Genomic DNA, 26,724 nt, shown 5'->3' on the forward strand with positions numbered 1-26,724 from the left:
GAAATTGCAATATAATTACTTAAAAGAATAATTGACACAAACTGGCTGGTAACTCTGGGACCTGAATATCTGCCCAATTTGAAAAGCCTTGGTTTGCTTTGCCCTCCATCAGTTGAGATTGTGTTTTCTTAATGGATTAGTAAACTGCATAAAACTGATGAATAATAGTATCCACCGAGGAATTTTGCAGGGATGGTAACATTCTGCATATTGCTGATAAAAGACATTTTGTCAAAGCTTTTTGTCTTGCTCTCATCAGGTTAATCACAAGAATACCAATGTCAGGGGAAACAACAAATTTATACTGTATGAGAAGATGGTGCTGATTGGTAGAGGTGTTGCCATGGAGAATGCACAAGTTAATGGTGACTGACAGTTAACTACCAAACTACAAACTATTGTTTGAAATTTAAACCATTGGTACATTCTTGATTGCATTGCCTCTACCAATCAAAGTCCACTTGCCAATCAATCAGCATTCTCTTCTCATGCAGTATAAAGTTGTTGCTTCTCCTGACATTGGTATTCTTGTGAATATCCTAATGAAAAGCTTCCGCAAAATGTTCTTTTTCAGCAATACTCAAGTTCTGTACTACAAAATGACTAATCTGCATATTGTATAATGGCACTGCAATTGTGTCAGCACAAATTAATTAAGTTTAAGGCTTTTTTCTTAGAAATTCAAGAGTTAATTTTAAAACAAATGAAAAGAGCATTTCCAATATAGACATGCAAGAGACATACATATCAGTAACAATAAAATGGGGTCTGTATGAGCAAAATTACAGGCAAAGTTATACAGTGGAAAACAAGAATAAATTAAACAAGAGCTAAGATCTTGTGACAAATAAGATTAAACACACAAGAATAAGAAAAGGCCATTCAGCCAATCCAACATTTTCCATTATTCAACAATTGTTTCAGGAATCAATTTTTTCATCTGTTTTCTACCCACATCCATTTCTTGTGGATCATCACTAAATTAAGAATAGATCTAATTCCATTTTGACACTTCATCTCAGCTGAGCTTCAAATAGATTTCCATTTAACCCATATCAACAATCTAAAATTGAGAAAAAAGATTTCAGAAGCAAAGAAATGGAAAAAAATTATTCTTTGATCATAAAAAAGAAATCCATCTATCTTTCTTTTAATAAAAGTATATATTTAAGATTGGTCGGACAAAATGACCAAAATAAATGCAGAAGAGGGAGAATCAAATTAGCATTTGTAATCTACTCAATGTATTACAGTCATCCTTAGCATAAAAAATTCACTAACATACTACAAAGCATTACTTTCTTGTTCTGTTCTGTTCTTTTCTTTGTATATTTTGTTATCCTTGGTTTACAGTTAATGTTTAATGTGAGGTTTGTTTTTGACAGGCTGAAAGACTACCTTTACTTTTAAAAGATGGAAAAACTAGTTTTATTAAAAACACTTTGAGCTTAGCAGACAATGGAGATGATCACAGAACTTGTCGTGAGAAAAAGTCTGATCTCTTGCCTTTGAATACATATGTTAAATTTTCATCACGACCAGATAATCATGACCATGAAGCTGAACGTGGAAGGCTCAACACAGACTGCAAAATCTTAAATAATGCTCTGATTGTGAAGAGTGTAGCTTCACAAAGCAGTGACTTTAAGGAGAAAAATCACATTCAGGATAAAGAACTATTGCACGAAAAAACACATTTTATCACAAAGGATGATAAGTTAATTTGTATAACTAAAGAATATCAAGAAAGTAATAGTGATGACAAGGCAAAAACTGAACATGCCAGACACCTTACTGAACCTTCGATAAGAGATTGTTGTATACAAAATAAGGATTCAGATCTCTGTGAGAACTCTTCCATTTACAATAAAGAGCCAGGAACTTTGGGACAACAATCAGAATTGTATATTCACAATGCATACCTTGTGTGTCCATCTTCAATAATTTGTAAAGGTTCTGAGTCGGACATATTCAAGAAAGAAGGCACATGTGGAAACATGGATCCATATCTGGATATTCAACCATGTTTAACTATACCTGCCCAAAGTCAGGATATTTCTGGATCATTAGATGCTAGCTCCAATATATTCCTGATTGGTGGCAAATGTTTAGATAAAGAATCAAAATCCACTTCAAATATTAACACTAATGATAATCCTGTGTCCATACACGATGAAAGCACTTTTCAAATCAGTGAATGTTATAGAAGTAAGTCCAGTCAAATGGATGGATGTGGAAATGACTTTATATATTCTGACTCAGTGGGGGTTGTTTCACCAATAGCAAAGCTTGAAAATTATAACATGTGCAAAGAACTAACAAATGAATCTGAGCAACCTGTATTGCAGAATGGAACAAGTCAAAAAGGTGTTGCCAAAAACTATCATATTCCTCCAAACACTGCAGAAGAACATGACCGGAAACAGTGTCGTTTTGATGCTTCAAAAAATAAAGTATGCAACAAAAACAGATCAACATATCAGTCAATGCAGTGTACCGAGACAGCAGAAAATGAAGCTCATAATAATAAAGTAACATTAAGCTTTCCAGAAACTAGCAGATCTGCAATTTGTCAACGAGAGGAACAATTGCCTGTTGAACAGCCTGTATTGCTTGAATGCAATTTAGAAATCCGGTCAAATCAATTGGTACCCTTCAATAATAAAACTGATGGCTCAGATTGGCCTTCACAGGGAATAGAATATAAAACAAAAAGTATTGCTACTAAATCTTTAATAGCTACTCATCAAGATGCTAGTATGTTCACATTTGTAGACCATGAGAAAATGCAAAATGATGAACCATCTCTCTTAGAAAGTCTTTGTTGGAACAGCACAGTCAACAATACAAAAAACATCAATCATGTCAAATATGTTGAAAGTAAAGTCACTTGTAAAAGAGAACATGATATAAATAATGACCACATGGGAGATGATATCAGTGACAAGAGCAATGAACAAATATGCAAACAAATCTATAATTCTACAGATATACTCATATCTCCTGTTAGTTGTCCACCAATTGAAAATGAACATTTCAATTTTCAGTCAAGAACTGGCCAAACTTCAAATTCTGAAACTGTGCTAAATTTGAAAGACTATTTTATGGCACTTCAGTGCAATGATGAACCTAAAGTTGTTAAATCAGATAGCTTGCAATCATCCATATTATGTTTGACAGAACAAAATATTTCTCCTTTAACAGAAAGGGATCAACAAGGAATGAGTAACATAGAAGCTAATAATGTACTGAACATCATGGAATATGTTAACTATCCTGATCTAAAAGAACAAAAAACATCGACAGTATGTCCACCTGGCCAATCTATCAGCCTTCAGGAAATACCCAGGCCAATTCAGCGCTCAATGGAACATGTAGCAGAGGTTGATATGAAAGATGAGTATGGGAGAGTGCAAGATGTCCAAACAATTGTGATAGACAGTTTGGAATCTTCATTAATTGATGGATCAAACCTGGATATTACTCAAGGATTTCAATCCACACTTCAAAATGAGAGCCATTTTGAATGTTTGTCACTACCAGTTGCAGAGGAAATTAAAACCATAGATAAAAACCGTAACATTGCTATTAATACAATTGCAAATTTTAAATATTCAGAAGATCCTTCAACATATTTTGATGGGACAATGGCATTTCCAGGCCCTGTTGAGAAGAACTCAGAAAATCACAATGTCACTTCTGCAGAGTGTGGCGGTGAAATAGGTCAAGGCCACATTAATGACAAAATGAGGACAACAGAAGCATTTTCAATCGGTTCAATGATGAAAGTCCCACCAGAAAGTGAACAGATTAAGGATTTAAGAACTAGATCAGCAACAATGGGTTTGAATGAAAACACTCAAAATGTGGAATACTTGGATGATTGCAAGACAAAACCGAGTGAGGTTTCAAAATGTTTTGTAACAAATGTGGACAAAATTGAAGCAATACAATCAAAAGAATGGGAACTTAGGAACTACAAGGAAAAAGAAACTGCAGTTGTCGCTGAAGAACATGATAAAACTGTTCAATATAATGATCTTTTCCAAATAACAGCTGTCGACAGCATGGGATCAAGCATAATCACTCAACCCATGGTGGGTCAAATAATGAATGCTGAGTCTAATGCACGAGAAGATTGCAGAGATTGTAGCAAAAGACCTAGAGGAAATAACCTTAACAAGGTTAACTACACAGCAACAGTGCCAGATCATCTACTGAAATGCATCAAAATGGACACCGAAGCTGAATGTAAAGGGAATATTTGCCAGGCATTTACATTGCCCAGCAAAAGTAATCAAAAATCTTCTACTGACTCGAAAAATAAAAATCCCCCACTGATTTATAAAAAGGATAAAAACCAAACGGAACCCCCAAGTGGTCACGTATCATTGAAAGTATCATTTTATGAGGGACAGAAGAAGATTGTTGATCCTAAACCAGCCATTTCCTTACAAATCAAGTCTTTAACCGAGAAGAGCATTTCACCCACATCATCACTCAGTAAACAGCAGACTACAGCAGTTAGGATTAAACAACCGTTATCAGCAGCATGGGGCAAAAAGCTGATGTCAGGTGCACAGGAAAAAACAAGCTTCCTGAAGCCATCAATTAAGGCAGCTATGGCCAGCACTGAGACTATGAGTCTGGCTCCATCTCTGAACAATCAGCAGAAGGAGGAACCAGTCAAACGTATATGCCTGTCAGCTGACAATGGGGGGAAGAGCACGTTAGAGAAACACAAACAGGCATATTCTCCAGCAGGAAAAGAGAACCTTAATAAAAATTTTGCTATGATGAAAAGAACGTATGAAAAGACAAAGGAGGAGCTAACTCATAAGATGGAGCAAGCAGAGCTGAAAAAAGTAAAGCACCCTCAGACGGACAATCACAAAGGTACATTTTGAACTAGCAAGCATGCATCACATTACAATAGCTTCCATCTCTGTTGAAATATAATTAAAACAACTGCTCAATTGACTCAAATCATGTTTTTCCCACAACAAAAGTAAAACAAATTTTAAAAGTTTGGATACCCTAATCCTCAAAATAGTTATTTTATGATAGATTGGACCATTGAAAGAATGAGCATGACTTGAGTCATTAGATATATAGCATGTTTGTGTAACTGTCAATACCTAAAATATGGCAGATGGTGCTTTTCTTGCTGACTTAGATAATGTTCTCCACTTTGTAGTGAACTTAGTGAACTTGTCAAAACTTATCATGCATGTGACTAGGTCAACGAAGCAACAGAGGAACTTAGGGGCCTAGGAAGAGTAGGCCATTCTTGCTATTCCACTATTCTATCAGATCATGCGTGGTCTCTACCTCAACCCATTTACTTCCATATAATTTGATATCTTATTAAAATTAACATTGATTTACCTCTAAATGCAATAACTCTCATCTTATCTAATTTGTCCGCTTCCTCCTCCTGCACCTTTTTGTTTCTACTACCACATTATTCTGTGCAGGGCGAGACAAAGTCAGTATCTCCAGGATGACAAGAGAGATAGAGGTAAAGATAAAAAGGAAGAAGTGCATGTATGACAGATGTCAGGTAGAAAATGCAATGGAGATTCAGGCTGAATATAGGAGGACTAGAGGGGAAGTGAAAACAACTAATAAGAAAAGCAAGGAGAGAGCATGAAAAGGGACTGGTAGCTAACATAAGAGGAAATCCCAAGGTCTTCTGTAAGCATATAAATAATAGAAGGGTCGTAAAAGACAGAGTAAGGCTGATCAGGGATAAAAAAGGGAACTTGCATGTGGAGGCAGGAGAAGTAGCGAGGGTTTTAAACAAATACTTTACATCTGTCTTTCCAAAGGAAGAAGATGTTAGCCAGGCTGAGGTGAGAGCGGAGGTGACTAGTACACTAGAAGAATTTTCATCTGAGAAGGAAGAGATTTTAGAAAGGCTATCTGTACTTAAAATTGACAAGTTACCAGGACCAGATGAGATCCATCCAAGGGTACTGAGGGAACTGAGTGTGGAAATTGCAGAGGCACTAGTGATGATCTTCCAGTCTTCCTCAGACACAGGGGAGGTGCCAGAGGACTGGAGAACTGCGAATGTTACACCCTTGTTCATAAAGGGGGCAAAGATAAAGCTGGCAACTATAGACCAGTCAGTTTGACTTCTGGAAACTATAGCTCAGAACATAATCAATAGTCACTTAGACAAATGCAGGATAATTAAGTAAAGCCAAGATGGATTCATTAAGGGAAAATCATGTTTAACTAACTTTCTGGAGTTTTTTGAGGAGGTAACAGAGAAGATTGATAAGAGCAATGTTGTTGATGTGGCGTATATGGATTTTCAAAAGGCATCTAATACCGTGCCATACAACAGACTTGTGAGCAAAATTCTAGCTCATGGAATAAAAGGGAAAATAGGCACTTGGATAAGAAATTGGCTGAGTGACAGGAAACAGAGAGCAGTAATAAATAGTTGTTTTTCAGATTCGAGGAAGGTTTGAAGTGGAGTTCCCTAAGGGTCAGTGTTGGGACCCTTGCTCTTCCTTATATACAATAATGACCTAGACTGTGGTGTTTAGGGCTTGATTTCAAAATTTGCAGATGATACGAAGATTGGAAGCATTGTCAACTCTGCTGTGGATAGCCTTGAACTTCAAAAGGACATAGTGGAGAATTTCCTCCCCGTCAGGGGGGGTAGGGCAGGAGCGGGCTTGGGTGGGCGTGCAGTCATTTTACGTGGGTGGGGCAATTAAGGTCCGCCCAGCATGACACGCTGTTGCTTGCGTTGGGGAGTGCACTCTCGGAAGAGCGCAGAAATCTCCCTGAGGCACAGAGGTGCCTTAGGGAGATTACTTTCACTTATAAAACATTGAATAAAGATTTTAAAAAATTTTGAGGACATGCCCCCCCTCATGTGAAATGGTCACATGAGCTGGGACATGTCCATTAATTTTATTTAAAAATTTTCAAACACTTTAAAAACGTCCATGAAATCTCAACACGCCTGTGGATGAGATTCCATGAAAAATGAAAAGGCTGCCTGGGCTCTTCGCCTGCCCGCCAACCTTAAGCTCAGCTATTTGCTTTATTGGCTTTTTAAATGGCCTTGAAAGGCCTTTGACAGTTCGGCGGGCGGGCAGTCGAGTTGGGCTGTGCGCCCGCTGAACTGAAAATCAAAATGACGTACGGTGATGTCGTGATGCATGCCTGAAAGTCACCACGCGTCATTTTATGCCTCGGCGAACGAGCCCCATCCCCGCACGCCGACCAGAAGATTCTACCCATAGACATGTTGGTTGATTGGGCAGATAAATGGCAGAAGAAGTTCAATGCGAGGAGTGTGAGGTGATTCATTTTCGGCAGGAGGAATATGGTGAGACAGTATAAAATAAAGGGAGGAACTCTAAGGAAGGTGCAGGAACAGAGGGACCTCAGTGTTTATGCACATAAGTCATTGAAGATGAAGGGCATGTTGAGAGACCAGTTAATTAAGCATGTAGTGTCTTAGGTTTTATTAATAGAGGCATTGAGCACAAGAGTAAGGAGGTCATGTTGAATTTATATAAGACACTAGTTAGGACTCATCTGGAGTACGGCACCCAGTTCTGGGCACCATACTTGAGGAAGGATGTGAAGGCATTGGAGAGAGTGCAGAGGAGATTCCCAGGATGAAGAACTGCAGCTGTGAGGATAGATTGGAGAGATTGGGTCTGTCTTCCTTGGAGAAAAGAAGGCTGAGAGGAGACTTGATAGAGGTATTCAAGATCCTGAGGGGTATGGACAAGGTAAATAGTGAGAAAATGTTCACAACAAGAACTAGAGGGCACAGATTCAAAGAAAATTTGGCAGAAGGAGTAGAAATGATGCGAGGTAAACTTTTTCACCCAGGTGGGTGGTTGGAGTCTGGAATGATCTTCCTGACTAGGTGGTGGAGGCAGGTTTGGTCCAGGTATTCAAAAGGGAATTGGACTGCCACCCGAAATGAGAGAATGTGCAAGGTTACGGGGATAAGGCAGGGGAGCGAGCCTAGGTAGAATGCTCTTTTAGAGAGCCAGTGCAGACTTGATGGGCCAAATGGCCTCCTTCTGCACAATAAAGATTCTGTGATTCTTGATTCATCCTCCATAAAAATTACATATTTTCATCTCCAGTGATGTTTTCTTTGACCAACTTTCTATTCATGTTGCCATGCACCCTTTATTACCATAGTTGGATAGAGGCTAAAGAGGATAACCCGAAGCTGTATTATTTTGCTGTAGCGGGGAAGCTAATGGTGTCTGCTGTTAACTAGACATGCCCCTACAACCTTCAGTTCAAAAAGGTGCTGAAAATGCGAGCTGATAATAGCACAGCAAGGAAAATTGGGCCCTTGGATCTTTATTGAACAGCGCTGCCAACAGAGTGGGCCGTGACTTCCAAGTGCCCCAGCATCGGATTTGGGGGTACCCCAAAGATGAACTGGGGAACCCCTCTCGAAATCTCAAAGGTTAGGGTTTGCGTGGCAATTGCCCAGAAGTGCAAACTTCCTCTGGGGAATTGCGCTGCCCTGGGAACCATACAAAAATGCGGTTTAAATCGCAAACTTTAAACTTACACAATTTACTCAGAAAAAGTTAAAAGAATTAAAAACTCTTCTAACTTCTGGGTAACTATTGCAAAGACACAGACTGGTGTCCCCCCCCACCCGCCACATGGTATTCCCTACACTTCCCCGCGACTTCCAATGGGATTCCTCCTGACCTGACCCAACCTGACCCGACCCAACCGCCCCCCACCCGCCGCCCCCACCGCAATACCGACCACCCCTCCACCACCATCCTAACCCCACCAGCCGACCCAACCACACATCTCTCCCCGACTATCGCGGGCCCTACCCCCTCCGCCCCAACCTCCGGCAACCCCTCCCACAATGTCATAACCCCCATCGCCAACACCTGATGTCCGACACTCCCACCTCCGCCCCTGATGGCCGACCCCTACACCCACCCTCGCCCCGATGTCCAACTAGCCCCCACCCCCGATGTCCGTTTCCTCCCCACCCTCCAATGTCCAACCCCCCTCACCGCTGATGTCTGATCCCCAGCCACCCCCGATGTTCAACTTCCCCAGTCCCCTGATGTCTGACCCCCCTCAACACCCGATGTCTCCCACCCACTGCCCCCACCCCTCCTACCTCCACCCTATCTCCGATCCCCCACACCCCCTAAATCCTATCCACTTACCTTAGAGACTTACGATCTCCCTAGCCTGTAAATCTCAATTGGATCTTTAAACTCACCTTGTTTACGGCAGCTAGTACCATAAAAAAGGCAGCGTGTCCTTCTTCAATCCGATTCTGCTGGACTGTGATGCTGGGCTTTGGAGTCAGCTGCGCTGCCTGGATCTCACTCAGCCTGAGTCAGAAGATCGGGAAAGGCAGGCGCGGAAGAAATTTCCCATAAGTAATTGGGCACAGAGTGGCAATTCGATGCTGCTTGCAACTCCCAGGAAGTTCCTTAACCAAAGAGGTTTAAGGATTGAGAAATAAGCAGCAGAAAGTCTGAAAATGAGTGTGAATTAAAGGCAGTGAATTCATTGACCAAGCAAGCACTGAAGAGAAATAGAGAGAGGGAAAGAAGGATGGATTAAAAGAGAGCGTAAAGAAATATATAAGGAAAGGTATGAAAAAAAACCCAAATGTTGACATTTTTAGAATACAATTTAAAAGACAAAAAGAAAAACTTACATTCATATAGCAGCTTTCAGAAGCTCAGGAGTCCCAAAGAGGTTTACAGCCAATGAGGTACTTTTGAAGCGTAGTCATTGTTGTACGAAAGACTGCTGCTAAGCTCCCCAAAACGGCAATATGTTAATGAACAAGTAATCTCTTCTTATGTTGTTTCAGGGAGAAATATTGGCCAGGACACTGGAATAACTCCCCTGTTCTTCTTTGAAATAGTACAATGGGATCATTTACATACACTTGAGAGGGCAGACAGGGCTTCAGTTTAACATTTTATCCAAAAGTCGCCACCTCCAACAACACAGCACTGTTTCAACATTGTATTTTTTTTATTCATTCATGGGATATGGGCTTCCCTGGCTGGACCAGCATTTATTGCCCATCCCTAGTTGCCCTTCCCAGGCAAGTGGCTGTGCCTGTACCTTGTAGATTGTGGACAGGCTTTGGGGAGTCAGGAGGTGAGTGGTGAGCTGCCTTCTTGAACCGCTGCAGTCTATGTGATATAGGTACACCCACAATGCTGTTAGGGAGGGAGTTCCAGGATTTTGATTAGCAACAGTGAGGGAACGGTGATATATTTCCAAGTCAGGATGGTGAATGACTTGGAGGGGAACTTCCAGGTGGTGGTGTTCCCATCTATCTACTGCCCTTGTCCTTCTGGATGGTAGTGGTCGTGGGTTTGGAAGGTCCTGTCGAAGGACCTTTGGTGAATTCCTGCAGTGCATCTTGTAGATGGTACACGTTGCTGCTACTGTGTGTCAGTGGTGGAGGGAGTGAATGTTTGTGGATGTGGTGCCAATCAGGCGGGCTGCTTTGTCCTGGAAAGTGTCAAGCTTCTTGAGTGTTGTGGGAGCTGCACTTACCCAGGCAAGTGGCTGTGCCTGTACCTTGTAGATTGTGGACAGGCTTTGGGGAGTCTGGAGGTGAGTACTCATCGCACTATTCCTAGCCTTTGACCTGCTCTTGTAGCCACGGTGTTTATATGGCTAGTTGAGTTCAGTTTCTGGTCAATGGTAACCCCCAGGATGTGGGCGATTCAGTGGGCGATTCAGTGATGGTAATATCATTGAACATCAAGGGGTGATGGTTGGATTCTCTCTTGTTGGAGATGGTCATTGCCTGACACTTGTCTGATGTGAATGTTACTTGCTACTTGTCAGCCCAAGCCTGGATATTGTCCAGGTCTTGCTGTATTTGGACATAGACTGGCCTCAGTATCTGAGGAGTTGTAAATGGTGCTGAATATTGTGCAAACATCAGCGAACGTCCCCACTTCTGACCTTATAATGGAAGGAAGGTCATTGATGAAGCAGCTGAAGATGGTTGGACCGAGGACACTAACTCAAAGAACTCCTGCAGTGATGTCCTGGAGCTGAGCTGACTGACCTCCAACAACCACAACCATCTTCCTATATGTTAGATATGACTCCAATCAGCCGAGAGTTTTCCCTGATTCCCATTAACTCCAGTTTTGCTAGGGCTCCTTGATGCCACACTCAGTCAAATGCTGCCTTGATGTCAAGGGCAGTCATTCTCCCCTCACTCTGGAGTTCCGCTCTTTTACCCATGTTTGAACCAAGGCTGTAATGAGTTCAGGAGCTGAGTGGCCCTGGCGGAACCCAAACTAGGCATCAGTGAGCATTGACCTGCAATCTCCTTAAACAATTATCAACTTGAAGGAATGTGACTCCACACTTATAATAGTTAATTCTTAGTGCCAAAGGGGGTGATTGACAACATTAGCACTTACCATACCATTAAAAGAATGCTTATGTTCACAATTAATAGCCCTAAATATATGTGGCAGGTTTAGTTCATATCCACCATACAAATACAGCAACTTCACTCCATTCAGTGCATTTCAATGATGAGGCAGACAGCATTTTCACTAAACTAATGATGGAACAGCACATCTGCAGCAGCAACATTTAGTTATTGACATTTAAATGTGCATGTGCTCTTTGGCTGAAGTTGCAGTACCATTTATGCAGAAAAAACAGTGAGCACCATTAGATGCACTGTTACTTTGACAGTAAAATCTGACCTATTGTAATGAAAGAACAGCAGGATGTCTGGTTAGTCAGTAGTAATATCTGAAGCCAATTATGGGAGCATAATTGGCTTTTGAAAAGCCACACAAATTTGATTAGAAATATAAAAGTTTAATGATAAGATCATTTAACAGATCTTTTAGCATTGCAACCTAGTCATTTGCCTGCTTCTCCAATCTTAAGTTAAACTCTAAATCTATCATTTAAAAATTAGTAAATAGCTACCAATCTCCCACACAGCTGTTCTAATTAAGTATTGCTGAAAAAAGAGACATGCTGTCAAAGATTTTCATCTTGCACTTCAGGATAGCTGGCAAGAAATTATAGGGGAAGTAATAGGGGAACGACAATTTATACTGCATAAGAAGAGAGTGCAAATCAATGAGAAGAGAGTGCTGATTGATTTGCACTCTCTTATGCAGTATAAATTGTTGTTCTCCTATTACAGTTGGTAATCTCTTGCCAGCTATCCAGATGAGTGCAAGATGAAAAGCTTTGGTAGCATGTCTATTTTTTCAGCAATACTCAAGTCCTGTACTACCAAATGACTAACTAAATATTGTTTTCATGTGTAACATGAGATGGTTCTCCATCAAATGGTGTTTTTTGCTAACAGATCATTTGTAACTCTTTTGGAAAATTTGCAACTATTTGTGGAAGAGCAAGGCCTATTTTGAGAACTAATTATAACTATTTTTGATAACTTGCACAAGCAAGTTTCAGAAGAAAAAAGTGCCAGACTACAATCTAGACTGAGATTATATTGTAGGAGTGCCACACTTCTGGAAATGATGCTTTTTGGATGAAATATTAAACAAAGGCTTTGCCCTCACTCTCAAATGATCCCGTGGCACTAATCGAGAAAGGACAGGGGAGATATCCTGGCCAACATTTATTACTCAGCCAATCCTGACAAAAACATATTTATTAGGTCATTTAGCTCATTGTTGTGTGGGGTCTAGCTGCCTGCAACTTGGCTGTCATGTTTCCTGCTATTACAATAATGACTCGCTTTCACAAAATACTTCATTTGCTGTGCAGTGCTGTAGGACGTATGCGATCTTTAAAAAATCTACATAAATGCAAGTTTTTTCTTTCCAACTTACCACAAAAAAATCAGTTTTTAAAAATGGAACAAAATTGCATGAAAACTAAATTAATGTCACAAAGATGTTGAGATTTTGAAAACCTCACTATACCAGCTGAAGAACTAAACTCTTTTCCAGCTCCAAAACTGACCCAAAAAATCCACGCCAAAGCATTCCCTGATATATCAGGAAATGTCAAGCTATCGTGCCTATTTTGTGACATCCATGCAGATTCCACCATTATATGGACAAAAGATGGAGATATATTGAGTAAAGTAGAAAGAAGGTAAGCTGCATGAGTGGTTAGTGTTCATTGGTTTTCCCTGAAGTGGCCATTGTGTGACTTGATCACAAGTGCTGTCATAATAGGACTAAAGGCTGGCAGTTTCCTCAGAGCTGCTCCTGCTCAGCCACAGTAGCTTTGCCAAAAGTGCAGCAGAAATCCAATTTATGCGGATGGACTGGAACAGCTCCAAGGAAATTTCCAACCTAACTTTAGGTCATTGAAATCTATTTTAAATTTTTCAAATATTTTGTCATCAGTACAAACTAAAATATTCTAGATTTGTGATAAGAAATGTTTTATTATAAAGAAATAACAAGATATATGAGTTATGGAGTATGGAAGATCAAAATACCTAATTGTAGCATTAGATTTTTGAACGTATACATTGCAGTTGTCACCTATACTCTGAGTGCAATAATGATTGTTTTCTGTTGCATGTTGTAAAGCATGCCTCAAAATTCCTTTGTACCAATGTAGTTACATGTCAAATCTATTTGTTCTGAAGAGACTTTATGTTTAGCAAAAAATTATAGTAATACAACTAATAGAATTTTCTATGGTCCGAAATCAAAGATTGGAACCTTTCCTTAGGCATGTTACTGAAGGGGGTGTTACATTATAATCAAAGTTTTTGTGGATAGAGCAAGTCCACTGTCCAAGTTTCATTTGTCCTGGATAAAAGTAGATTTGAAAAAACAATCTATCTTTGTTCTGGTACCTGCAGAATATAATAATTGATCGCTACTATTCTGGCATATATTCTGCAGGGGCCTACTGTAGATGTAATGGCCAGAATTCAACGAAAGCCTGGGAACTTCCCTGGGCATGCCACATTGATGTAAGTGTGTCTCTGCTCATTGAGCAGGGTTTAAAGGGCTAGTGCAGATAGGGCAGAACCAGCTTCCGCTCCAAATTCCTCCCACCCTGGTACAAATATTTGCTTTCTATCTTCTCTTGGCCCACTGACTCCAAGGCCTTTTTAAAATTATTTGTTTTCAACAACTCAGTGTATTTGGCCTAAACTTTGGTAAAGGATCTCCAAATGTTGAATATTATATAAATTGCATACTAAGCACGAAAGTACAATTAAAAAAAAAATCATGCCTGGGTAATCGACATCACTGCTAAGGCAAATATATTTTGCCTATCCTCACTTGTCTTGAGAAGATAGTGGCCACTAGCCACTCTTTTTTACTTCTAGGCCACTTCAGTGGGCAGTTAAGAGTCAACCATATTGGGGTGGAGTTACATATAGGCAAGGCCAGGTCAGGATGTCCAGTTTCCTTCTCTAAAAGGCATTAATGACCCGGTTGAGTTTTTACATATTCCAGCAGCTTCATGGGCATTTTAAATGGCTTTTTTATTTTCAGGTTTTTCTTAAATCTGAATTCAAATTCTCAACCACTATTGTTGGGATTTGAATTAACATTCTCTGCATTATTAGCCTAGTAACACAACTATTAGGCTGCCGTACCCAAATATTTCACAATATATATTTTAATGTCATTCCTTCCCATTTTCAAATTCAAATTACTTTGCTACTTGGGAAGCACATGCTTAATATCATAGTCATACAACTAAATCTCATTAACAGCTAATAAATGAGATGACATTTGGCTACTGTCAACAATATTTACAGTTCATTTATTTTGAGAATGCTTAGTTCTAATTTGTATAAGGTATTTTAAAATTTATCTCATATAGAAATGTACCTTTTTAAAAAATGTAGAGCTTTAATTGTCTTCATTCTGTAATATTTAACTGTAAGAGAGCACACTTTAAGAGAGCAAAAAAATTAAATCATTATACTGCTTAGTCACTGTACATCCTCTACTTTGTCACATTGTAAAGAGTAATGAGAATAATTTGATGCTCGCCAAAGCATTTCTAACGCTTTATATTTGTTCAAAAATCTAAAACTACAAATTTGAGAAATTCAGAAAAGAAACAAAATCTGTTAGTAAACAGATTTTATTTACAATTTTTAAAAATTCCATTCCATTCCATGCTTTTATAATCCATTCCTACGATCACGATGATAGTTATCTATCTTTACCGTCCCAACTGTTTTCAAATTGTAGCGCAGGAGATGACAGTCCAGTCTCCTTGGCAATAGTTCAAACTACTAAGAAAGATCGAGGGTTATATCAATGCTCCTTGAAGAATATGTATGGAAGTGTGTCCTGTGAGTTTGACTTCACCACTGAAGGTATCAGAAAAAATGCCAAATACCTGATTATAGTTTTACAATAAAATTATGCAAGACGTGCACATAGAGTGATAATCAACTTGTCTTTACTTCCCCAGTTCTGAATGAACTTCTTAGTTGTCAAGTTAATGAAGGTACTGACCTTTTTGAACTACAAATGGCATTGTGCATAGGTTATCTAAACTCTTTGGTTGGATATGATGTTGCAAATGAAAATAATTTAATACAATATATCTTAAATAAGATGTATGAGACATATAAAGTAAGATATTAAAATATCTATTTGTTTAATATATTAGAATTCAAAGCACTGACATTTTGCAGTATTTTGGATGAATATGTTTCAAAGAGTGGTGGTATGGTGTGTGAAAAATAATTACATACTTTCTTGCCACCTGAATTAATTAATTTTAAACCATTTGTTTTGAATAACTAGGGCAGAGCCTCGCTGAGTCAGTCAATCCTAGTGACCTTCATGCTTACCCTGATTCAGTGGCAGGTGAGATACTAATGTATAATGTGATGCCTGTGACACGTGATCAGACTGCAGATGAATGGATTACACAGTAATATATGCTGCAAGCCATATATACTTTGACTTGACAGAGTCCTAGTAGTAGAAACGTTAGTCTAGATTTTTGCTACCCAAATGGGTAGCTTCTGGACCCGCTGGTTAAAAGGTAGCCCGAATAATGCAATTTTCACTGGGGGAGATGGAGTTGGGATGGAGTAGGCTCTGCCGACCATTACTTATTTTAATAAAAGTTCTCAATCCGGAAGATTTTAGCAATTTGTGCAATGTAGAGGTTCCCATTTTCTCTCAGAGACCCTCCTCACGCCCAAGTTCGTGACACCAGGTGCATGTGTGAATGGCTTGAACAGAGTGACCAGAGAGACAAGTTTCTTCTGATAATTCATAATTGCTTTACTGAATCACCCACAGCCCCACAGTACAAAACCCCAAAGTTTAAAACAACCTATTCCCAGTACCCAACATGAAGTCACCACGACTCAGGCTTAAACTCACAAAAATGCTAACTTCCCACAAATCAGTTTAAACTTGCAAAAACACAAGCAAAATATTATGTCTTGTCCTAAAACCACTAGGAAAAACCCCTCAGACCAATATCACTAAGATATGGTTGAAACAAGTTACAAGAACCGGCAAAAACACCAAGGGCAGAATTTTGCCCTTGGTGGGCGGGCGGGCCCCACCGGCTCGGCAGCGGATGGACAGCCAACTCCTGCCACTGAAACGGGGCCCGCTGCCATTTTGAGTGGGTGGGCCAATTAAGGCCCACCCAGCGGCCTGCCGGGTTGGTGGGGGTGTTTGGGGGGGGGGTAATCCCCAGCTGTCAAAGTGCACTATTTCGCGCATGCACACAAAAGAGCGCACTGCTCCCTGAGGCAAAGTGATGTCTCAGGGAGATTAGTGACAGTCTGAAAAACTTAAAAAATAGAAAAATAAAAATATTATTAACATGTTCCCTCATGTGACAATGTCACACGAGATGGGACATGTTAATAAATATAACATTACATTTATTAAAGTTTTTCAAAAGGAACATGAAACCTCATCCTGCCAGTGGAAGAGGTTTCATGTATTATCAGAAGCCTGCTGGAGCTCCTGGCTTGCCTGCCAGCCTTAAGGTTGGATAGGCAGGTCTTTAATTACTTTAATTAGACTGTCAATGGCCTCAATTGGCCATTGACAGGTTGGTGGGCAGACAGCTGATTTCACTGTCCTCCCACCTTCCTGAAAATTTAAAGGGACCGCGATAACGTCGGGGGTTCCTCCCGACATCATCCTGCATCATTTTCCCATCGGCGAGCGGGCCCCACCCCCAAATTGCCGACGGGAAAATTCTGGCCCAAGTTTTCGCCTCTAAGCTTCACAAAACCCTCAGACCAATATCACTACAATTTGGCTGAAACTTACAATCTCCAACAGGCTGGTCTGTCCAGTGTTGACTGTAGGCCTGAGACAAGGTGACCAAACTCGACCCTTCTGACTGCAGCCCAAAACCTTCAGGCCAATATCACTATGTTTGGCTGAAAACGCCTACTATCCCCAACACAGCTGGTCTGTCTTGTGTAGAATGTAGGCCTGAGTCAAGGTGACCAGCTCAAACCCTCCTTCCAACTGCAGCCCAGATACACAGATGTGCTTTTCTTTTGTAATAACTTAACTCAGATATGTCAAAACATATTTCATGTTGTCTCAATGTCCATTTAGTTGTTTCCATGCCAAGTCCAGACAAATGTCATCAGCTCCTGCCAGTTGAAACAATACGGGAGTTTCCATGGAAGATGTATTCAAATGAATATTATCAGTTCTCATTGTATGAGCGATTCTCCGGCTGTTTGAGGTGACACAGTAACATCGCCCAGGCTCCAAAGTTAATGAGGGTTTGAATGACCCTATTTCCAGCAGTATTGTCTGTGATGCAGACCTTAGTTGCATAACTCCTTGAGTGTATTGTATTGATGATAAATTTTTTGCGTCATTGTATTGGGTAATCTGAATTCTTAATTGCATTAGTCAATGGCAGGTAATGGTATTTTCCTGGTACCATTATTCCCTAATAGCAGTCAATCAATGTCCAAACCCTTTTGATGAGTCATTGTTTCTTTACTATATGTCCGAATTAACCCCTTGCTGCCCAGTCCTGTACTGCTAGCTGCAGTTTGGCTTTTGTAATTATAGTTTCGATCATGAGGTCAAAACGTGTCCATGGTTTTGAAATTATATTCCATAAATTTCCTAGTTGGAGAGGATTCCGATCCTACAGCAATCACGGCTCACTCTTAGTTTCAGCTTGCTTCATCTTGCAGGATTTTAAGAATTTAATTAGGCAAATCTTCTTCTCCCCAGCCTGTCCCCATCCCCTAAATCTACCACCAAGAGATAATTCCAGCCTCTCATCAGATGTTAACAATTTGGGTTCCATATTTTCTGGTTGATCAGTTTTAACACTTGCTTCTCTCAATTAAGAACTATTGCCTTGGGTTTAAATTCTAACTCAAACTGATTAAATGAAAGCTCCTCTCTCTCCTGCTGCCATCAGTATGTCAAATGAGTATGAACGGTCCTAGACTAAGTTGTTCCCACTGGATATGGTTAACAAGTGCAACATTTGTCATAATTTGGCACTAAATTACAGCTGATGAAACTTAAATTCTAAATCATTTTCTAAATAACATGGTTAGATGCCATGGTCTTGATTTATCAATGCTTGACTTATTTTCAAGTGCTAAGGGTTTGAGCACAGCAGGTATTCTGTTCATCTGAGAATGAATGACAGTTTCAAGAAGTTGTAATAACAGACGGATGTCGTTTCTGGTCTGTTGACACAAGCTAATGGGATTATAAATATTACAAGTTTTTTTTCACAGAATGCATTTTTTCCTCAATCTCGTTGATAGTGTGTTTTAGATGTTGAAAAATTTATTTTTTCCCCCAAAGAATGTAAATAATTTTCCATGGATATTGCATGGAATCTGACGTAAATAGTGCATATTGGGTGAGTGGTGATGGAGGATACATGAGACCTGGAAGTGGCATGCATGATCTGAGGGGGCAGGAAGGATATATGAGGGCATTGAGGTAGATGAGGTGTGAAATTTAGGGAGCCTTTAAACACTTGGGAACTGGAATACTGGGCAGAATTTTACATTCCGCAGGCGGACGCATGCCTAACCCGACGTAAAATCACGCGGGATGATGTCAGGCAAGCATCCCGAGCACTTTGGAAATATATCGCTGTTCCTTCACTGTCGCTGGGTCAAAATCCTGGAACTCCCTTACTAACAGCACTGTGGGTGTATCTGCACCACATGGACTACAGCAGCTCAAGAAGGCAGCTCACCACCACCTTCTCAAGGGCAATTAGGGATGGGCAATAAATGCTGGCCCAGCCAGTGAAGCCAACATCCCATGAATGAATAATAAAGAAAAAATTCCTGCACGCGAACAATCTTCAGGTCGGCAGGCATGCAAGCGTGTCGGAGCCACACCCACCATCAATTAAAAGGCCACTTAAGGCCATTAAAAAGGCAATTCTTCATGATTTTACATTTCCCATGCGATCTCGCACTCATCGCATGGGCAAAACAGGCAGGTAAGCAGCCCATTTTTTACAGAACCTCATCCAAGAGTGGGATAAAAAGGCTCAGCAGCATTGCCATTGTGAGTAGTGAGGAGTTTAGGAGATAGTTTGCTGCTGGTTGCATATTTGAACTCGACAGCTTCATCTCCATTCTGAGCTTCATTTTTGGCATTTCCAGGCTTAATTTCAGGTCTCATTGGTGCCTCCAAGGGCCCCAGAAGATTTTGACTGTGTGGACCCTTCCAGGTATCAGACAGATTTCTGTAACCCTGGTAATGGGGATTGTGCTCTCTGCTGGGGACACCTCCTCTGAGGAGGAAGGAAGGAGCAGAAGGGAGAGCAGGCCAGGTGTCCCAGTGCAGCTTCCAGGGTAACGACCTGTGGGAGGAGAAGCACAGGCACAAGGGGCACATGACCAGCAGGTAGCCCAAGGCGTAAGGGGCTGCAGAAGACACCACTATCCTGCTGCCAGGGTTTACAGGCAGCAATGCAGCTACCTCAATATGTCCGAGCTGCAAGGCCAAAGGAGGCTCCACCTCTCTAGGGAGACAGTGACCTCCATTTGTCAGATGATTGGCCTGAGATCACCTCCAACTGTATGCGTGGACACCCCATGCCAGTGGCCCTGAAGGTCACAGTGGCCCTACGCAGAGTTAATGTTTCAAGTCCATATGACTGCCAGACCTGCTGAGTTTTTCTAGTATTTTCAGTTTTTATTTCAGACTTCCAGCGTCTACAGTATTGTACTTTTATCTTGGGCTAGGATTTTCTGGTCGTCGGGCGGGCTTAGCGGGGACAAGTGGGAGTGGCTGCGAAACAGACCTCTGCTCGCGATCAGGCCCAGGCCGCGATTTCACGCTGACTGTCCAATTAACAGCCAGCCAGCGTGAATCATGTGCTGCAGCACTCAGTGCTGCTGGGGTGGGGGCAGGAGGAGGGCGAGCACGAGCGCGCACAGTAAAAGCTCCCCGAGGCACAGAGCTGCCTCAGGGAGCTGAAGATTTTTAAAATAAAAAATAAGGAATATAAAAATGTTAAAAACATATCCCCTCATGTGACTCTGGCACATGAACAGGGACATGTTAGAAATTAGTTTGAAAAGTTTTTATTTTTTGTTAATCGCTGATTGAAACCTCATTCTGCCTGTGGATGAGGTTTTGCAAAAAATCCAAAGGCTGCCTGGCCAATTCGCTTGGCCACCAACTGTAAGATTGGCCAGGCATCAAAAAATGTCTTTTAATTATGACTTTAATGGCCTTAACAGGACGCTTAATTGTTGGCAGCCGCGCTGCCGACTCCTGCCAATCGAAATATCATGCAAATGTGCGATGACATCAGGACGCTTGTCTGACGCCATCGCACGTCATTTTACAATTGTTCAGGTCAGGTGCACACCTGCCCGATGTTCAAAATATTCTGCCCTTAGTTTGATAACATTATGTTTAAATTTAAAGATGGGAAATTATTTCCTGTCTTCCTGTCAACCAAGTTCAAATACACATTTTTGAACAAAACCGCTGAAAAATACAGACAAAAAGAAGGCTAAATTCACCAATGTTTTACCGAAAAGGGAGTTTGGGTCAGAGATAGGACTACAACCTGATTTACATTACTCCATTCTTTCAAGTGTTGGATGAGAGATTTTGTTTCTCTGATGTTGACAGTACACTCTTTGTCAGGAAGGATATCTCTACTCAACCAAAGTCCAAGGAGTTTAGGCAGCAGATTGGCAAGAGTCAAGAGACCATCCCAAGTATATGTAGAAGCACCAGTGGAGTTTGTCTAAAAGTCTGCAACTTATCAGCTCAAAGATATGGGCCAGAATTTTGACCTTGATGGGCGGGTGGGCCCCACCGGCTCAGCGGCAGGTGGGCAGCCGAACTCCGCCGCCGAAACGGGGCCGGCCGCCATTTTACGTGGATGGGCCAATTAAGGCCTGCCCAGCGGCCTGCCCGACAGGAAGCACTGTGCATTTCCTGTGCGGGGGGGTGGAGGGATTCCTCATCTGTCAAAGTGCGCTCTTTTGCGCGTGCGCGTGAAAGAGCGCACTGCTCCCTGAGACTAAGTGCTGTCTCAGGGAGAGCACTGAATGTTTAAAAATCTTTACAAATAGAGAAAGAAAAACATTATTAACATGTACCCCTCATGTGACACTGTCACACGAGATGGGACATGTTAATAAATATGAGTGAAACTTTAACAAACTTTTTAAAAACTGAGATGAAACCTCATCCCACCAGTGGGGCTCGTGGCCTGCCCGCCAGCCTTAAGGTTGGACAGGCAGGCCTTTCAATGAGCTTAATGATCCTGTCAATGGCCTCAATTGGCCATTGGTAGGTCGGTGGGCGAACAGCTGATTTCGCTGTCTGCCCGCCTTCGTAAAAATTTAAATGGACCGGGATGACGTAGGGGGTTCCTCCCGATGTCACCCCGCGTCATTTTCCTGTCGGCGAGCAGGCCCCACCCCCAAATCGCCAGTGGGAAAATTCTGACCATGGTAAGAATTTCACTGCCTGTCTAGCTAGAACCACCTTACCCATCAGGGCATTGATTGACAGGGTTACCTGAAGCTGTGTAGGGAGAATTTTGGCCCGCAGATCCTATTAATGAGCTGGAATTGGCTGGTCAAATATCAGTGCCAGGAGTGCTACAGCTTTCCTGATTCACATAATGGACTCCTGAGTTTGATATGGAGGATTCAGACCTTTGCCCCCATTGGAACTAACTCAGTCTTAAAGAGGTCCCACTTACCCCACTTTCTCGCAAAGAGGAGAGCCACTAAGTCATTAGGCAATTGACAAGCAAGGGTTTAATTCCTTGGCAGGAATCTTCTTGTTGTCAAGAGTTTCTCATGCTGAACCACATAACTTAGCCTAAAATATGCAAGCGTATTACCATTATTGTCTGGTCTTCAACTTGGCAATTGAATGATACCATTGGACAAATAGTTACTGCTGAAACTTCACTTACCTTATTGCATCAAACTCATAGTGGGCACTGAAGCTTTGATATATGTCAGGAGCTCCCATACTGATCTTCCAGCAGCTATGTGCCCAGGCCTTACACCTTCAACATAATGGGAAAGAAAATGCAAGTTTAATACAGAAAAAACCTGGCAACTTCTACACTTGAAAAAATATTGGAGTACCTCTGGATATCATCGCATTCCCCAGAACTGCACTGCAATAAGAGCAAAATCCTGAATGGCAGACAAACTCATAGTTAATTGCAGAGAAATGGTTTATCTTTGCCGGAAACAAACAGCCCTTTTTTTACTTGTTCATGGGATGTGGGCATCACTGTGTTGTAGGGTGGCCAAGTTGTACTATTAATGACAGAGTTGATATGCAGACACTTCTTGTGTGGAAAGATTAAGTTTATTTATAATATACTCAGCAGCAACTACACATGTGCTTTCAACTCCACTTCATCTCTGCACTGACTACTGAAGTGGCCCGCGCTACTGTCCTATTGGTTTTACAGATCATGTGACCTTCCTTAACAAGTATTATTCTTAAAGGTACATTACACACCAAATAAACCATAATTACTACACACTGGTAAGGCCTTTATGTATTGCCCACCCCTAATTGCCCTTGAGAAAGTGGTGACGAACTGCCTTTTTGAATAACTGTTGTCCATGTAGTGTAGCTACACTCACATTGCTGTTAGGTAGAGAGTTTCCAGATTTTGACCCAGTGATGATGAAGTAATGGTGATATTCTGGTGGTGTTCTCATATACCTTTTGCCCTCGCTCTTATAGATGGTAGCAGGTTTGGAAGGCACTGTCAAAAGAGCCTGGGTGAGTTGCTGTTGTGCATCTTGTAAATGATACACACTGGTGCCAGGATGCACTGATAGTGGTGGGTTTGAATGTATAACATGGTAGATGAGGTGTCAATCAATTGGGCTAACAGTGTGATAGTCAATACCTCAGACTGAAATAACATTATTTTCTCACTCTTTTCTTTTTAGGAGAGGCAATTGAGTTGTTACAACCCGTAATTGAAAAGGAGCTCACAAATGAGTGCAATTTTGATGCCAAGATGTGTGGCAGTATTGCAACAGAAGAATCACATTTTGGTGAAGGATTGCACCGAAAAGCATTTCGGACCAAAGTTATTTATGGCCTTGTACCTCTGTTTGATCCCGGACATAACTGTGTCTTAAAAATTCACAATGTCATTTTGCATGGGACAAAAACAAACAGCGAGCTCACAAAACAGAACTATATATTGGCAGTACAGGTAAAATATACAGATTAACAGAAGGGGGCAGCTCCTTGAAATATTTCATATCCATCATACAAATGTGCTTTAATAAAAAATTGTTTTAGCATGTACTTAAAAATGCCCTATTATAAACTCCATTGCCAAATTAAGAAAATATTAATTGCACAATGCATTATATCCATGCAATATTTTGATATCTGCTCAAGCACGCGCTGATTTTTTTCTCCCACAGAATTTACCTCAGCCATTTCTTCACAAAGTTTCTCTTCTTTAACATTTACACACATAAATAGGGGTTGATTTCCATCCCCTCCAGTGAGCAGTAATGGGGTTGTTGTGCAATGCAATAGCAATTCAATACTTACTGCCCCATTGCTGTTGACATCCAGATCAGTCAACATTTTGTTTGGAGCCCTGTATTGGGCGGCCCAGGGAACTGCCAGAGCCTTGTTGATCTGTGAAATTCAGGGAATTGTGACAATAGGACCCCATTGCAATTTTGCAATACCAATAAGCGGAGTGTGTTCTGCACACGCACTGCCCATTAGCACTTTCCCTTAAGCAGCCTAACCAGCAGGCCTTAAGAGCACTCATAATCCAAAAACGTTAAAAAGCATATTTGTAAATGATTAGCATCTGGTCAGGAAGAGCACTAATGCTCCTCAAAAACCTATGCCGGTGATGCACAAGCCTTCACTGTCCTCCTTCTGTAACTTTACTGTAATGGATTTACCAGCACTTTTGCTGATCAAGTTGCTCCAAATTGAAAACTGCTCTGGCCTCAGACTATTGCCATTGAGTGGGCAGTCAATGTGTTTGCTCCAACCTACTTTCACCAGAGGGGAGTGATCACACAAAAATCCACCCAGCATACATACCCCCATACACAGGTACAAACAGAAGTCCCAATTTAAACCTAACCCACCAAGTGGATTTGGTTCAGTTGCATGTTTTACACCCCAACCCCTACCCCATGACCTCATGTTATGCTCTATTGACATCAGGGTTATAAAAGCCAAGAGTTGATGACAAGCCTATATAGAACTTTCACAAGACCTCAGTTAGAGTTGCAGTATTGAATTCACAAGATTGGAAGGAAATTGAGGTTTTAGGGCAAGTGTAACACAGCTGAAATGTAAGAGATTTAGAACAGAGTGCAGGAAAAACTTCTTCAGACAGAGTTGCGAGGCTGTGGAATTCATTTCCAGGTTAGTGGTTGAGGTAGAAACTATATCAACATTCAAGATCAGATTGGGCAGGTGTGTGATGGAAAAGGGGTTGAAAGGATAGGATAACAGGGTGGGTAAATGTGATTAGAACTATTTTCTCATGGGGAATGTAAATGATGACAGGGACTAGGTGAGCTGAATGACCTTTTCCTGTGGTTGTAACTTTTATGAATATACTTTCATGTGACAGTGATGCTTTATTTTCAATTGATAAAATATCACCAATAGGAGTGGTGACTATGACTACACAAATATGATAAATGTTTCTTTCTAATGCAGTGGAGTAAAAAACAGTGTTGTTCATTTTTAGGAATGCCATGTACAGAACGCTGCTCGGCAATATGGCAATATGTTTTCAGCAGAGGGGACATTATTAGAAGGCTTTGGGGAAGCACCTGAGTGAGTAAATGTGTGTTTTACTTGCACTGCCTTAGCTCCCCTTATCTGTGCTATAAAGCCAGGTCCTTATTTGCATTACAGTTGACTCTGAAGTGTATTGATTCTGAAGAGCATTGTAATTGGAATGATCATACCAAAATCATGTGCCTGCCATGGAAGTGCATCTGATATGCTGAACTCCTAGACTCCTACAGGAGGCATTTTTCCATAGTTTATAACTGTCAGTGATTCCTTCATAGTATCCAACTACGTACTGTAATTGTTAAGGATTTTTTTTTCTTAAATTTGTGCTCACCAAAATGAGGAACATTAGGTCTGGAGAATGGACCACATTCCCATTTCACTAATACTGAGGCCAATTGTGCACATTCTGCCATTCTTTTGAGATCAGCTCACTTTGTACAGTCTGCGACCTTTTCACCTGTATGATTCAGTTACACATTTCAGAACAATTCCTTTAATAATCACACTGACTTCTGGATGCTTCCTCTTGTGAGAGAAACTAGAACTGGGGTACACAGTTTAAGTACTGTACATACAGTATAAATATGTTGTTTTCCTTAACATTGGTATTTTCTTGTCCTGATGAGTGCAAGACAAAGGGCTTTGACAAAATAAGTCTCTTTTTTCAGCAATACTCCAGTTTAAGAATAAGAAATCTTCATTTTAAAATGGAGATGAGGGGAATATTTTTCTCTCGAAGATCTTTAGTCTGTGGAATTCTCTTCCCCAAAAAGGAGTGGCGACAGGGTCATTTAATTTATTTCAGACTAAATTAGGGAGATTTTTGATAGAAAATAAGTCAAGCTTTATGGGGGGCAGACAGGAAAGTGGAGTTGGCCATGATGTTATCGAAGGGTGGAGCAGGCTCCTATGTTCCTATGATCTTATAGTTCATGTCATTTAGTTATTGTAATTAAATAACAAATGTTTTTGTTACCCATGCAGGAGGTACACATCCTATAACAGATGTTACACAATCATGTTTTCTTCTCTAGAGTCATTCCCATATATCTAATTCATCGCCCAGCAAACAGCATCCCTTATGCAACTATAGAAGAGGAACTGATAGGGGAGTTTATTAAGTATTCAGTGAAGGATGGCAGAGAGCTGAATGTTGGTAGAAAAGAATCTGAAGTTGGTCAGAAATGCTGTACATTCCAGCACTGGGTGTATCAGTGGACAGAAGGAAACCTCCTTGTCACAGATATGCAAGGTAAGTATGATATATTGCTTTGAAATCATTGGAAAGAATGTCTTTGTGTTCCAGAGATGAGCAGGATGGTCAGTGTCTGGCCAGTTTAAATATAATAACTGATCCATTATCAGAACCTGAATTTAAAGGAGTATCATAATTATCATTAGAATCTTGCAGCATAAAAGGAGACCATTCAAACCATCGTGCTTCTTTTGAGGT

The 26,724-nt window shown here is 40.8% G+C and overlaps 2 protein-coding genes across 2 annotated transcripts in view; both read left to right on the forward strand.

Moving 5' to 3' along the window:
* LOC121284493 (alpha-protein kinase 3-like) overlaps positions 1 to 1,455 on the forward strand; it is an 88,286-nt gene extending 86,831 nt beyond the window's left edge. The window contains exon 4 of the mRNA XM_041200026.1: positions 1,386 to 1,455. Coding sequence (XP_041055960.1) covers positions 1,386 to 1,410 — 25 coding nt within the window. The 3' untranslated portion in view covers positions 1,411 to 1,455. The remainder of the gene's footprint in view (positions 1 to 1,385) is intronic.
* Positions 1,456 to 1,458: 3 nt separating this feature from the next.
* Positions 1,459 to 26,724, forward strand: part of alpk2 (alpha-kinase 2) — a 41,498-nt gene continuing 16,232 nt past the window's right edge. The window contains exons 1-6 of the mRNA XM_041183473.1: positions 1,459 to 1,492; positions 1,543 to 4,896; positions 15,774 to 15,836; positions 23,423 to 23,694; positions 25,219 to 25,307; positions 26,306 to 26,523. Coding sequence (XP_041039407.1) covers positions 1,459 to 1,492; positions 1,543 to 4,896; positions 15,774 to 15,836; positions 23,423 to 23,694; positions 25,219 to 25,307; positions 26,306 to 26,523 — 4,030 coding nt within the window. The remainder of the gene's footprint in view (positions 1,493 to 1,542; positions 4,897 to 15,773; positions 15,837 to 23,422; positions 23,695 to 25,218; positions 25,308 to 26,305; positions 26,524 to 26,724) is intronic.

This window comes from Carcharodon carcharias, chromosome 1 (assembly GCF_017639515.1).
Source record: "Carcharodon carcharias isolate sCarCar2 chromosome 1, sCarCar2.pri, whole genome shotgun sequence".
In the NCBI taxonomy this organism is placed as follows: domain Eukaryota; kingdom Metazoa; phylum Chordata; class Chondrichthyes; order Lamniformes; family Lamnidae; genus Carcharodon; species Carcharodon carcharias.